Source organism: Mustela putorius, unplaced genomic scaffold, assembly GCF_011764305.1.
Source record: "Mustela putorius furo isolate JIRA1106 unplaced genomic scaffold, ASM1176430v1.1 tig00003942_pilon_pilon_pilon, whole genome shotgun sequence".
NCBI lineage: Eukaryota > Metazoa > Chordata > Mammalia > Carnivora > Mustelidae > Mustela > Mustela putorius.
In genome coordinates, this window is record NW_025422087.1 from 2,773,740 (window position 1) to 2,787,606 (window position 13,867).

General features: G+C 38.6%; 1 protein-coding gene across 5 annotated transcripts in view; it reads right to left on the reverse strand.

Moving 5' to 3' along the window:
* Positions 1-13,867, reverse strand: part of LNX2 (ligand of numb-protein X 2) — an 80,756-nt gene that overhangs the window by 4,770 nt on the left and 62,119 nt on the right. For 4 of the 5 annotated variants that reach the window (XM_045069661.1, XM_045069662.1, XM_045069663.1 and 1 more), the window contains 4 exons: positions 10,846-11,214; positions 7,280-7,420; positions 3,695-3,872; positions 2,399-2,630 (listed from right to left, as the gene is read on the reverse strand). In XM_045069661.1, the coding sequence (XP_044925596.1) occupies positions 2,399-2,630; positions 3,695-3,872; positions 7,280-7,420; positions 10,846-11,214 (920 nt within the window). The remainder of the gene's footprint in view (positions 1-2,398; positions 2,631-3,694; positions 3,873-7,279; positions 7,421-10,845; positions 11,215-13,867) is intronic. The other variant, XM_045069665.1, reaches the window with a different exon arrangement.

Sequence of the window (13,867 nt, forward strand, 5' to 3'; positions counted from 1 at the left end):
GTTTTTTCCTCTTTCACTTACAATGCACTCATTTTAAGGGAGATTGATTGACAAAATAGAGAACTCAATTTAGAAGACACTAATGAAAATCATCTCTTTTTTTCTCCATACAGCTTTTTTTTTTTTTTAACTTTTTTTTAACCAGGGACTCTGAAATGCTTCAGTTAAAATGCCACTGTCAGTTGGCGGATGTGACATCAGAACTCAATGAATAAAAACTTAAAAATAGAAGAAAACCCCACCTAAGGGATACAGAAAAAATATCTCCTTGTAAGATTGAAGAATCTTTCATTTTTGGATGAAATTGGACCCAGTCATCTAAGGTAAGGTTTCCTGTTTTCCTGTTTTTAATCTATTAAAAAGACTTCTTAATAAAGCCAATGCTCTAAGCGATATATGAAATGCTAGAACTTTTAATCTGGTCTACTTTCTTAGCTCACCAACAAGAAAAGACTTTTAAATAGTCTTCTGGCATAGAGCAGGGTCCCAGGGTCCCCTGGTATTTTAGAGACGATATAGGTTATTTTCGTTATTCTGAATCTTCTGCAAAAAAAACAACGAAACAGCACAACACAAAACAAATAAACTGTTTTGTCTAGTACACCGCCAGCCAACTGCAGAGAAAGACCCTCCCTTTTGAGAAAGAGCAGAGCTGCTACCCTGTGTGTTGTGCGACCTGCTGGAAGGAGCTGTCGGTACCCACAGAGCAGTGGCCCTCCCAATACCTGGTTGTGTATACCGGTCTGCACACAACACTCGACCCCCAGGAGTCCACAGAATAGTGACCTTGAACTGATAGACACTCTTTCGATACAGGCAGACCCCCAAATAGATTTCATTATCCCGTGTACTGTTCATCTGAAATATTCATTGTTCTTCCTGGTTCATCTGAAAATGCTCCGAACATAAGCAGTAAAGAGCTGACTGCAGAGCTGGCCCGGAACACCAGGTAACAAGAACTAAAGGAGCGCCAGCACGGCCTGGCCACCAGCAGTGGTGTGCGCACGCTCGGCACCTGTGCAGCTGAGGAGACCACTTCTCCCCCACTGGTGTGGGACCGGGCCTTTCTGACATGCTGGGTTTCAAGTGACAGGTCAGTGTATCAGGCTGAGTACTCCAGAGGATAAATGAGTTCCCTCTGCTGGCTGACCCCTCACCATTAGGTAGAACGGCCATGGTTTCATAGCAACCATTCCAATCTATGCCTACAGGGCCTGAGATACAAATTCTGTTACTGTTTCAGGCCTTTTTGGTCTTTTTCACTACCACAAGGACAAGTCAGTAAGTTAGATGATAGACAAATGAATTCCATTCATCCTGGCTTTTTCTGCTATTCTTCACGTGAAAGTACTTTTAAAAATATATATATTTATCACATAGCACTATACAAATGCTAGTTATTACAAATTACATCCAAATGAAGCTAGATGGCTCAGAAACTGGCATTCTTATCATTTATTTTTATTTAAAAAAATCAGTCATTTTCCTACTTGGCTCAGAATCAGAATGTGTCAGCATAGTTCAGTTTTAGGATTCCTCTACACATTGAGAATCTAAAGTGATCTAGAAACAAAGACAGTGATACACATTCTTCCAACTTCAATCGAAGTGTACAACCCTCATCAGGAGGCTGAAACACTTTCATGACCAGACAATGACCAACTACACAATGTCCTGGTGGGTTACAGTCCCGAAGGTGGTGAGAAGACCTACTCTCGGACACCAGTGGTTTGGCTGAAAGAGTCTCTCATGTTCAATAAAAACTGAGTTTTGACATCCTTCCTTTTTACAGAGAGTTAACAAGATTAAGAAAGGGGTTTTAGAAAAGCTTCTCAAAAGGCCCCACACTTTGACCTGGTTTTTCTGGTGAAAAATGCACACGAAGTCTAAGCATGTACACGTGTGGTAAATGACAGCTTTTCTAAAGCAAGAGCATGAACATCCAAATCTCATGGCTGGTCCACTTGAGAACCTTCTTAATAGTAACGGACAGAAAGGCTTTATTCGTTTTTATAAACAGATACACCAAGTCTTTTTAGCCTAGTTCTTACTATTAAATTTACCTTTGGTTTATTTTTTAAGAATGTTTTAATTTTTTAAAAATTAAAAAAGAATTTTTTACAAACTCATGGCCTGGAGATCAAGACCTGAGCTGAGATCCAGAGTTGGATGCTTAACCGACTGAGCCACCTAGATGCCCCTTAAACTTATCTTTTAAAATATAATAACCTAAGGAAAAAAATACCCTTTTCTTCTATAACTTGATATGCCATTGCCACTTTCATCTCTGACCAGGACCTTCCCCCTCACACCCTGGACGAATGAATTTACTGTGTTCCATACTGAGAAATGTTGTCACTACGATTATTCCATGAAACTGCTGAAACGCTGTCAGTACCTTGGAAGCCCAAGCCACATGACCCACGACGGGGACCAGCTGGAATCATACTCATTCTCGCTGAAGGTGCCTGCCTGCTCTTCGGTAGCCTGGGTTGCCTCCTCCACAATCTGGACTTCAAGTGCTTTCAGGACAACAGCAGAGGATGCGGCGCTGGCTTTTAGCATAGCAACGGCCTCACTGTGGCTTAAATTGGTCAAATCAATGCCATTGATATTCAGCAATATATCACCTGTCCAAAGGAATAAACAAGAAAAATGAGATGAGCTACCAAGTCATTCTCTTCCCTATACATCCTGTTATTTGTAATTTTTTTGACATCTCTGTCTTTCTTATGAAATAGAGGGACAAATCCAATTCATGGAAAACATTCCAAAACAACTCAAAACTTTAAGATAATTTCATCATATATAGGAAAAAATGTGGCTTGAGGCACTGTGATTCGACTGGAAGTCCAAGTCATTAGACCTCGTTTTGCTAATGTGCAGGACCTGGGCATGTTCATTTCTCTTCTTTGGGCTTCAGTGATTTCTATAGTTCTTTCCTGCTCAAAAATTATTTGATCTGTTGCTCTTAGAAATGATTTTTTAACATATCCTGTTTTAGAGTTACACAGTTTTATAGATAAAGATAGTCCTACAGAGTTTGCTCAGCGTGAATGTATCAGAATACTTAAAGAGAAGAGATCCTTGGGTCTACACAAAGAAATGAAACTTGTGATTTGAGCATCTTTTGCTTAAGGAAGAAAAAAAAGTGCTTGTTGCCCTGCCAAGTAATATAATAAAAAAAAGGGCAACGAGGATTATATAAAAGGTTAGGAAGGAAAAGATGAGTGTTCTATTATTTAGAGGGTCTTTTCCAACATAAAATAATCCAATGATCTGAATAAACATTAGAAAATAACGGAAGGGCACCTCGGTGGCTCAGTGGGTTAAAGCCTCTGCCTCCATCTCAGGTCATGATCCCAGGGTCCTAGGATCGGGCTCTGCTCAGCAGGAAGCCAGCTTCGCCGCCCCCCCCTACCGCCTGCCTCTCTGCCTACTTGTGATCTCTGTATGTCAAATAAATAAATAAAGTCTTAAAAAAAAAAAACAGAAATATCATCAAACTATAGCAATTTTCCTTCCCATTAGGCATTTTTCTAACCTTAGAGAGAGGTTTTACACTTTTAAAAGATTTTTAAAAAATCATGTTTAATAGAAAATTTGGGGAATATTTGTTACTTTTTTCAAACATGAGTTGCATGCAGGGAGAAGATGGGAGGAGTTTCACTGTTCCCAGCCCTCCCTATCTTACCTCTCTTGATGCGGCCATCACGTGCCAGACAGCCATGAGGTGGCACACTGGTTACAAAGATGGGCAGTTCACCACTCTTGCTTCCTCTGCCCCCTGCCACTGTCATTCCCAGGGACTCATGTGGTTCCTTCTTTACCGTAATGTGTTTTTCTTGGCATGTAACACACTGGGTAAGATCCTAAAACATGAGAAGAAAATTTATTGGATAATAAATAATACATAGCTGAAGTAAAGTAAGGAAACTGAAGGAAAAAATACCATGGCAATGATAAAGTCACTGTTAAAACCAGTTACTGTAGAAATAATACACAGTTCTTCATGGTACAAACATGACACCGAACACTGGGGATCACAATGTCAGACTTTGGACGGCTGTATTTTCATATGACTATGTATGGAACAGAAAAAACTCAGGACTGTTGACATATGGAAGTCAAAATAGGGCCAATTCTACAAAAGTAAATAATGCATTTGAGTTTTAAGATTCTGAAGACAAGCTAATTCATTTTATTTCGCTCTCTCTCCTCTATTCTTTGAAAGAAATGGTGACAGAATAGTACAAAAGTAAAGTGCGGATTTTGTTAACTGCCAGAAAAAAGCTATAGATCTATCTTCTGTTTCTTACTCATGAGAATGCTCGGTCATGAAATGGGTGCAAACTGATCTTCACAACCTTCACGGAAAACTACAAGGATATGAAATAACTGAATTTTTGAAAAAGGTAATGAAGAGAAAAAATTTCCAACAGACTGTGTTCTCAGGAAAAAGCAATATTTACTGATATTTATTGTTGCTATTTATGGGGACACTCCTAGAAGAAAAGGAAAATTTAAAACATCACCTTTCTTTTTAATTAGAATGCTATAAAAAACAAGGTGTACCTATGCGATATTAATATTAAAACAGCAATAGTAACTAACATTTATTGAAGATTTACTATGTGTAAAGTAAATGGCTTCACATGTATTATTTCATTTTAATGGTTTCATTACATTTCATTACAATAGTCCTGAGTGTAAATCCTGTGGTTGGCCCCATTTTAGAAACAAGGGAATAGCCTTATTAGAAAGGTCATGTAATATGCTCCAAATTATATAGCTATACAAGATCACACTGGGATTTGAACTGATTTCAAGTTTTAAAAAAAATACACATATACACACATAGTGTATATATATAAACATGTATTCATATGTAGTTGTGTATGTTCATACAGCATGATGCTATATGCATCCACACTACAAGGGTGCTATCCCATTAAGTGTAATAATGGAAGCTCCTATCTCAAAAGGTTCCTTAACACATATACTATAAGAGCATAATGTAGATAACAAGTTAACTATTACCACGACTAACAATACCAACAGCAGAACTAGATGAATTCTTTTGCTAGAACTGTAACATTTCCTTTAGTGACACTGCTTCAGAGCGGACAGGTACAACGTGTCAGTCAAGCCCTGGACCTGCAGGAGTGTCTGCTCTTCTCTGCTCCTGAAACCCACTCTTTGAAATTTTCTTGAGGGCACTACTTAAATAGCCTAGAGTTCCTAGAATGTTGACCTCATAGAAAACCTGTAAACGTCCACAGGTGGTATCGTAGCATATGACATCTATGTTCGCATCCTTCAAAACTGGGCAAGACCCACGTTATTATGAAGACAATCCAGGTAAACTCAGCTGCGAGCACATTTACTTCAACGCTTGTGTCTGTCAGGTATCGAGTCAATTAGAGGTGGTTGTTTTATTCCTCCATATGGCTGAGATGTATGCATTTTAGCCAAACTTCACAGATTACTCTTGGTATACTTCATAGAAACTTCTAAGGGCTTAACACTGTATGAATGTTTATCCAAGCAGCTACGCAGGGGCTTAGTAGTAGAATAATGTGTGCTTTAATTTTTAACAATGATTATCCTCTGAACAGGCTGTTTTGGTGAATTTGTATTTGTTTTCCCTAGGAGACCTTTATTTTTAAAAATTAGGATTTGACATCACAAATGCTGAATGTTAACGGTAAATTGCTAAATTAATGCTTAAAATTACATTTCATGTGGCTGTTTTAACAATCAGGTTTACAGAGCACCTAGAATAAGAATTCAGCATTGCTATTTAAAACACCGCCACTTAAAATTAAGGAATAGGAACCAGTAAAAAGAAAAATATATGTGCCCAAAACAAACAAAAGGACATAAATAGTTCTCTATATGAACGCTGAAATAGTTAAGTAGTTCTTAAAACAGTCTTAAAATTGTAGTGCTGTCTTTGAGCACCCATATTTCAAATTTCTGTAGAATTCATTGATTCAGTTACCACCTTTTCCTTAATTATGATTCTTTAGGAATATGTATATATATGTAACATGTAAAGCAAGGACCAGCGATATGAACAACTCCTATTCAAATTCCTTTTTGAAACAATAACTGCTTTTTGTAGTCATCATTGTGAAAGCAAAATTATAGGTTCCCTTCACACATTCTGTTTTCTGTTCAAAAATAAGAATAAGTTTGTGCTTATAATTTCTTAAAAGTTTTAACTGACCAAAGACCAGTGACAAGTCTATACTTCAGCTCAGAAAACCAGATAAACCTGATGGGCCAAAAATACTTGTGCCTTTACATGAGGCTTTCTGGGGCTCCTGTGACATTACAGAGTTATTCTCTCAAATTGTACTTACATTAAGAAACCACTTTAAGCTAAACATGCATTTCTCAAGTCATTCTCCTTAAGTAAAATTAAATTGCTTTACTAAATAAAAACTTATTTATTGGTCTACTTAAAAACTATAGGAAGTAAAAACAAACAGACCAAAAACTATAGGAAGTTTCCTATGTGTGATTTTCACACAGTTGGTAAATAGCATCGTTTTAAAAATTCTGGCCTATCACAAGTTGAGTCTGATGAAAGATCAAATGAAGTAAATAATACTGAGAACACAGTAAAGTGCCACTGTTTTTTGATTTCTACTGATTTCTGTATCCAAAGTGAGACAGCATCAGAATTTTTGGCACAGATAAATGACCTAGGAATATATTTTAAAAGCGCTGAAATATGAAAGATGCAGCAAAAAGCTCAACATACGGGAATTTAAAATGATCTAGGGTAGTATTCCTATAAACTGTAACATAGAAAGAATTGCTTTATGTGTTTTGCATGTACGTATCAGAAAGTATGATTTATGCTTCATATTCACATAGGGAATCTGTTGTTGTAGGCAACCTGCCCAACCGCTAAGTATGGACTTGTTGGTCATTGTCTTTTTTTCAGTTACATAACCACCTGTTACAACTGAATGAGCAAACCAAGATAAATCCCACTTTCAAGCAGGACCAAACAAAGAAGTCTTTCTAGAAGATCAAACACTTCTCATCAATCTGGCAGAGGGACCTTCTTACTAAGAAACCACCCCTACTGGCTGAGGAACAGACTGTACAGGGACTCTCAAGGTAGCCAAACACACATTCCACACCCCAAACACCTGTGTTCACCTTTTCCAACAGAGTAACAGCCCTCATTTAAATCTTACCAGTTTGTAACAAGGATTCCCTGAGGGCAGATGAATGAAAACATACAAATTCGAGGCCTCACCTTGTGTGAGCTGGGTCTGTTGTGGTACAGCGGCTGTGCATGGTGCTGGCTGCTACTCTGAGCTCCTGTGTCTCGGAGAGGGTTACCAGGCTGGGATTTCCCCGGCCTAGCAATTGTTAAATCCACCCTCTCGCCACTAGCCTGGAGAAAACACACATATATAACCACCAGTCATTAATGATGCTTCTCACCTAAAAAAATTATAGGGAGGGTAATTTTCAATGCACTTATCATCGCTGTATCAGAGCCTCACCTGAGTGGGGACTGCAGGCCCCTGCTGGGGGTGGGGCAGATGAGGGAGTTCATTTCAGGAGCTAATACTTTAAAACTTCTGCAGGTAAAAGAGCCACACACAGACCTCTTGGGTAAGCCTTCCCTAACCCTGGAAATACCAAGGACATAACCAAAGCAAAGCCTGGGTTCTGATCTCCCCATGATTTCTTGAACGGTAAGTGTCTTTTTATACTTCCCTCCCCTGCAAAATTGGCCTTGGCACTGAGAGAAAGAGAGCAAAGAAGATAAAAGGATGAACGGATTCAAAACTGGATTACAATCCTTTGTGATTTCTGAAATAAATTCCAAGATGGCTACTTTGAGAGTGATAATCAATGAAACTACGTGTAGCTCTGTTTCCACACACTATAGGTTTGAATCAAAAATAGGGATCAGCTTAAACAGTCCTGAAAAGAATAACAAAGGTCCTGTAAAACAGGATTAGTATTTACATACATTACAAATTATGTGCGTATATATGTCATATGTGCACTCACACATAAATGTAATTTTAGAGGTGATGACAACCACGTTGAATTTAGAGGTCCATTATCTGTATTTATAGATCTAGATCTGAAACACAGATTCACATCTATTATACTTTTTAAAGCTATTTTATCTTTGCTTTTAACGTACAGGTCTGGTCTACTTGATGCTGATTCTTGGTCATGACTACAACTTTCCAAGTTTACTATCATTTCTATGGGAAAATTTGACAGCCTGCTTTCAAGAAGCTGTGGTGGAAAGTAGAACCCTCCTCTCCCATGACTGCAGTCAGTAATGTTAAGAAATCACTCCAGTTTCAGTTCTCAAGTTGGAAAAGGAGTGAAAACCATAATTTTTTTAAAAGATCTTATTTATTTATTTGAGAGCGAAAGCGAGAGAGCAGGGTGGAGGGGCAAAGGAAGAGGGAGAAGCCGACTCCTCGCAGAGCAGAGAGCCCGATGTAGCATCTGAGCCGAAGGCAGATGCTGAACCGCGGAGCCACCACCCAGGTGCCTGAGTGATAACCAATTTTAAGGCCCTATTAAAGTCGTTTACTTATTCAAGTATTTCATTAAACTAGTTTCAGACATTTCTTCAAAATAACTGAAAGAATAACACTTCTCATGTGGCCAGAGTCTGGGGATTTGATCTAACAGGTAAATGCCAAAGTAGAACGCTTACAATCCAGATATTTGAGATTCTGACACTTCCGAGTATTAGATCACACGGTGTGAGGGGTGAGAGGCCCCTCTGTGATCTCATTTCAATATTAAGAACTGTTTGCTTTACTGCCTAACCCTCACCACTACCAAATACTCTATAACCAGTAATTTAGCTTTATGGGAAGACCCCTGCTCATGCAAACCTATTAACAAACAAATCCCTGATCTTTTTTGATTTCTTAAAAGACAAAATTCTGGGTGTGTGATGGAAGTGGACATATAAGCTTTAAACGATGGGCCCACATTTGGGTTTAGGCCAACTGCCTATCTAACACTTCAGGGTTTCAAGCACAAGAAAAGAATTCTGTTTAAGTCAAGATTTTTAAAAATGCAGGATGCCTAAACGACAATACCTGTATTTCATAAAAAAGTGGCATGCCCTTTTGCTGGGAGTATATACTGGTATGCTCTTTCTAGAGGGAAGTTTAGCAAAACGTCTTAAACTTGAAAACAAAACATTAAAGTCTGTTGACAGGGGAGTGTTTACGTAAGTTTTAGCACAACACGCCTACTATACAGCTATATCATGTGCATCTATTTTCAGGGTAAGAAGTCCACAGCATACAGCTGACGTAAAGAAAGGGTGGCATATACAGAAAAATGACGATGTTCTTCAAAACTTTAATGTCACTATCTTATGGACTTTAGGCTGACAGTGATTTGGACTTCCTTCTTCATTTTCTGTATTTTGCCTTCCTTAGTCTCCTTTTCAGACATGGAATACATGTTGTTCTCAGAATCCAACACATTAAGATGTTTTTCACAAAGAAACAACTTGAGCAATACATTATACTTGGTATCATATATAAGTATCTGTATTCAATTTTTTTAAACCTCAAGTCTGGGACAAGAGACCAACACCTGAATCTCCCTCCTAATGCAAGATGCCTACCGGGTGTGTTCCCAGAGTTATAATGAACCAAACATTTGTGAAAAGGAGTAACTTAAATGGGATTTAAATTTGGGTTTTCTTACACAATAGCTTAAATCTTCATTGTTACTCAATTCTGTTTACTATACACATTTCTCAGTGACTATCAACCCACTTTAACTCCTTAGGCTCGATTATGTTACTGCTTGGCTCCCTTTATGTCAGAGTGTTTTCTTGTGCTTACTTAAAACAAAACAAAACAAAACACCATACACATCTTTGTTTCACCCCTATCACTGTAGGAGAAACCGATATCATTAAATGCTCTGGTAGGTTATAGAACCGGAAGGTCTGCTCTGGATGATTTTCTATCTTATTTTTTAAAATAATTTTTAAAGCTGTTTTCTTTTTTTAAAGATTTTGTTTATTACGTATGTATGTATGTATGTATGTATGTATTTATTTATTTATTTATTTGACAGAGAGCAAGAGAAGGAACACAAGCAGGGTGAGTGGGAGAGGGAGAAGCAGATTCCTGGCTGAGCAGAGAGCCCCGATGTGAGACTGGATGTCAGAACCCTGGGATCATGCCTGAGCCTAAGGCAGATGCTTAATGACTGAGCCACCCAGGTGCCCCTCTACTTTACCTATTTTAATGCTTTTATTGAAATTTTTTTTTCTCTAATAATAACCATCTTTACTTCACAGGGATACTGTAAGAACACAAGTTATGATGTGTTTGAAATGCTCTGAATGCTTTATAAAAAGGGCACTACAGAGATAATGAGTTCTTCTCAATAAAAATTGACTTTTCCCACTTGTATGGAGCTGAAGCGGAGAGTGAACGTTACAAGAGCAGGGAAGTCACAACTTTGGAACCACAGCTCCTTCAAGCTTTGCTTGTCTCACCTGTTAAATGTGGACATAAATGTGTTTTTTATGTGTGGGCTTAGGTGGAGCCCATGGAGCAAATGAAAAACCCATGTGAAAATATAGAGCCTTCACTCTATAAAGAGTAAGGCTAAATGTTCACAGGGATACAGTTTTCCGGACAGGATTTTATCTGTAATGATGAAATCATCTCTTGTGCATTTTGAAGGATTTGGGAAGCCATGTTTGATTTCTCCCATGAAATATCAAATATCCCTCAGGTTCTCATGTTACGAAAACATCGACATAAAGGCTGAGCACGTGGAATGAATATCCGCGTGTACCTGAATGATCTGGGCGGCAAGCTCAGGGGTTCCGTGCTTCAGGTCGTGTCCATTGATGGCGAGCACTCGGTCATTGCTGCTCAGCCTTCCATCCTGGGCAGCCAGGCCCCCTTCCAACAGATCAAGGATAAAAACACCTGGTTCATCGGTCCTTCGAACAAGTTTAATGCCAAGTTGTTCACCAGAGTCCCGTTTGTGAAGGACCACGTGGAAGACCTCTTCCCGGGGAGAGCTACTGTCGGGGTGGCTGTAGGTCCGGCCCCCAAAGCGCCGCTCTCGCAGCACGGTCAGGTGCAGCGTGGAACAGGGCTGGGAAAGGGCGGCTCTGGCATAGTTGTGAGACACATTGCTGATGTTACAGTTGTTGACCTGGAAGAAAAGAATTATGACCGAGGTGGGACAATCTTTTATCCTCTCAACTGGTAAACATTTATATGCCATTTCCAAAAGAAACTGATTTTGGAAAATGATATACAGTCATTATTTACAAAGAAAGCCCTCTGAAGATGTTTTAAAATGCACAGTTCCTAAGCTTCACTCACAATGACTAGCACGAAGTAGAGAATGGTAGTTAGGATCTCAGGCTTCAGCGAGGGTGCTGAATCAGAGCCCCTGGTCCTGCCAGTAGCGGGATGTCTGAGTGTGTCCCCCTGAGTGGTGAGATGGGTTTACTCTCCGCTTCACGGGACCAGGAGGAGAATGCAGAGACAGCAGCAGCATGTGGCAAGTGCCAACAAAATACTAGTTCTAGTGGAACAGAAACTGAAGATCTACTGGATTGATGTGGCTTTTCCAAATGAAAAACACTTACGCTGGAAAAAATACACCGAGTTTTAATCTAAGAAAAGGGACACATTCCAGATATACAACCTGATCTCAGATCAGTCATTTTTACTTCAAAGAAAAGCAGCTAATTACAGTTTCACTGTTTAGCACTCAAGTGTAACATCTATCTAATACAACAAGCTTAACTCAGTACTCACAGAACATTTATTTACTAAACCTTATGGCCCTGAAAGGAGTATAGTGACTGATCCTGGGACAGGAACAGGACTAAGAAAATACACCCAGCTTAAGTTATTCACCTAGTCAGAGGAAGAGGTTGGCGCAATTCTGAGTATTTATCACAATTAGAATTCCTCTCCTCTGTCTGCACCAAAAGCAAGCAGGAAATCGACATTCTCTTGGATGCGTTATGTGGCACAGGCTCTGGGTTAGGTGCTTGTGATTACCCAAAGCCTTCAATCTTTTTCACGTGAGTCTATCTTAAGGAAAGCCTTCCCCCTTCCTACTCATCTTGGGTTGACAGTTTTGAGCACCACTAACTTGAATTTTATTGATTCGGGCCTGTTGACATCTTTTAAAATTCAGGCATCAAATGCCATAGATCTCACACATAGACTTGCTCTTCTCCCAACTTTGCAACATCTGTGCATTTGGTTGCCATCCACATCCTTGATGAAAAAGTTGAGTAACATAGGGTCAAGAACAGAACTTTAAGGCAGCTTCTAAAAAACCAGGCTGACGTGGATTTGCAAGTCAAAACTCATCATTTCTGGTTATTCAGCTAAAAAGCCACTTATCCCTAGGTCTTATTTTTCCGTCTTAAATTCACATCTATCACAAATGACTTTACAAACATCTGGCTGGAATCCAGCGCTAGCCACGTGCGAGTATGTAGACTCACATCATCGTTGTGATGTGGGTTGTGGAATACCTACAATCAGAGATTTTCCCTTCACAAATGTGTGGGTGTCAGTGAAACACAGAGAAAGCAGAGACCAAATAAAATACTGTTGCTAGATATTGTAGAAATAGCACCAGCAGAGTAAACTTTACCACATCTTTGGCTAAATATATTTTGTACCAATGCAGTCAAGACACGACTGCAATTATTTTCCTTCAAAACCAAAAGTGAATAAATCACTGAGGACTCAGATTGCACTGTAAATTCGTACTCTTAATCATGTTCTGAAATTTGTATTATTTTTAATAGTAATATTGATGTAATCTCTTACACTATTTTATTCTTCAAACTGCTCAAAATGCTACACTTTGAAAGGCCCTAAGGGTATATGGTTCTCCTTTTCAAATAGGTTATTTAATAGAATAACATGCATGTGTGGGTATATATATAAAATACACACACACACACATACGAACATATATAATCAGTGTGGGAAAACCAAAGCCATGCACTGTTACTACATCTAGTTTGCTAACACAGGCTAGCTAGCCCTTTGGTCTGTAAATAAACCAACTTAACGACTCCAAGGTCTTTTCAAATTGGCTCACGGTATTATTTATGCAGCTCACAAAAAGTGGAAGATAACCAGGTAGTAAAAATATACTAAGGAGCCTTCTTTCCAAGTGTTTCCTTTTGAATCGCCATAAATACTACTCTGTATTTGGGCAAGTAGTGAGGCTTTACTTACTGCCTCCAGCATACCAGCCAAAGGCCAATGAGAAGTCAGGCCCACAAGAGGAAAGACCCTTTGTGATTTCAATAATCAGGTTATGTGCTCATAGTTTTTAGTATATGTGCTGCGGAAGCGAGCATGTGTGCTCATAGTTTTTGTATCAATTTGAAATCATTAAACTGGATTTAAGATTGCCATTATTAGGGTTATTAGGGTTATCTCCATAAACAATAATAATGCACTGGAATGTCTACAATGCTGATTTATAGCTTTGAGTTAATTCCCCAAATTATAGCCAGTATTTCAGATAATTAGATTTTTATTTGAGGTATACAGATTCAGTTATGTTATTAAACAATTGTCCAAAGCAGACCAGTAAAAAAGCCTGTAGATGAAATATATTAGCAAACAAAACCCTATAGCAAACAAAACTATATATTAAATATATATTTATACATTTTTTATTTTTGCTAATATATTAGCAAACTATATATTGAATACATTAGTAAATCTGAGGTTACAGATTTAACCTCAATTATATTCAAAGAAATGGAAATAAGAACAAAGCATTTGTTTTACCTTTAATTTAGAATAAGCATGAG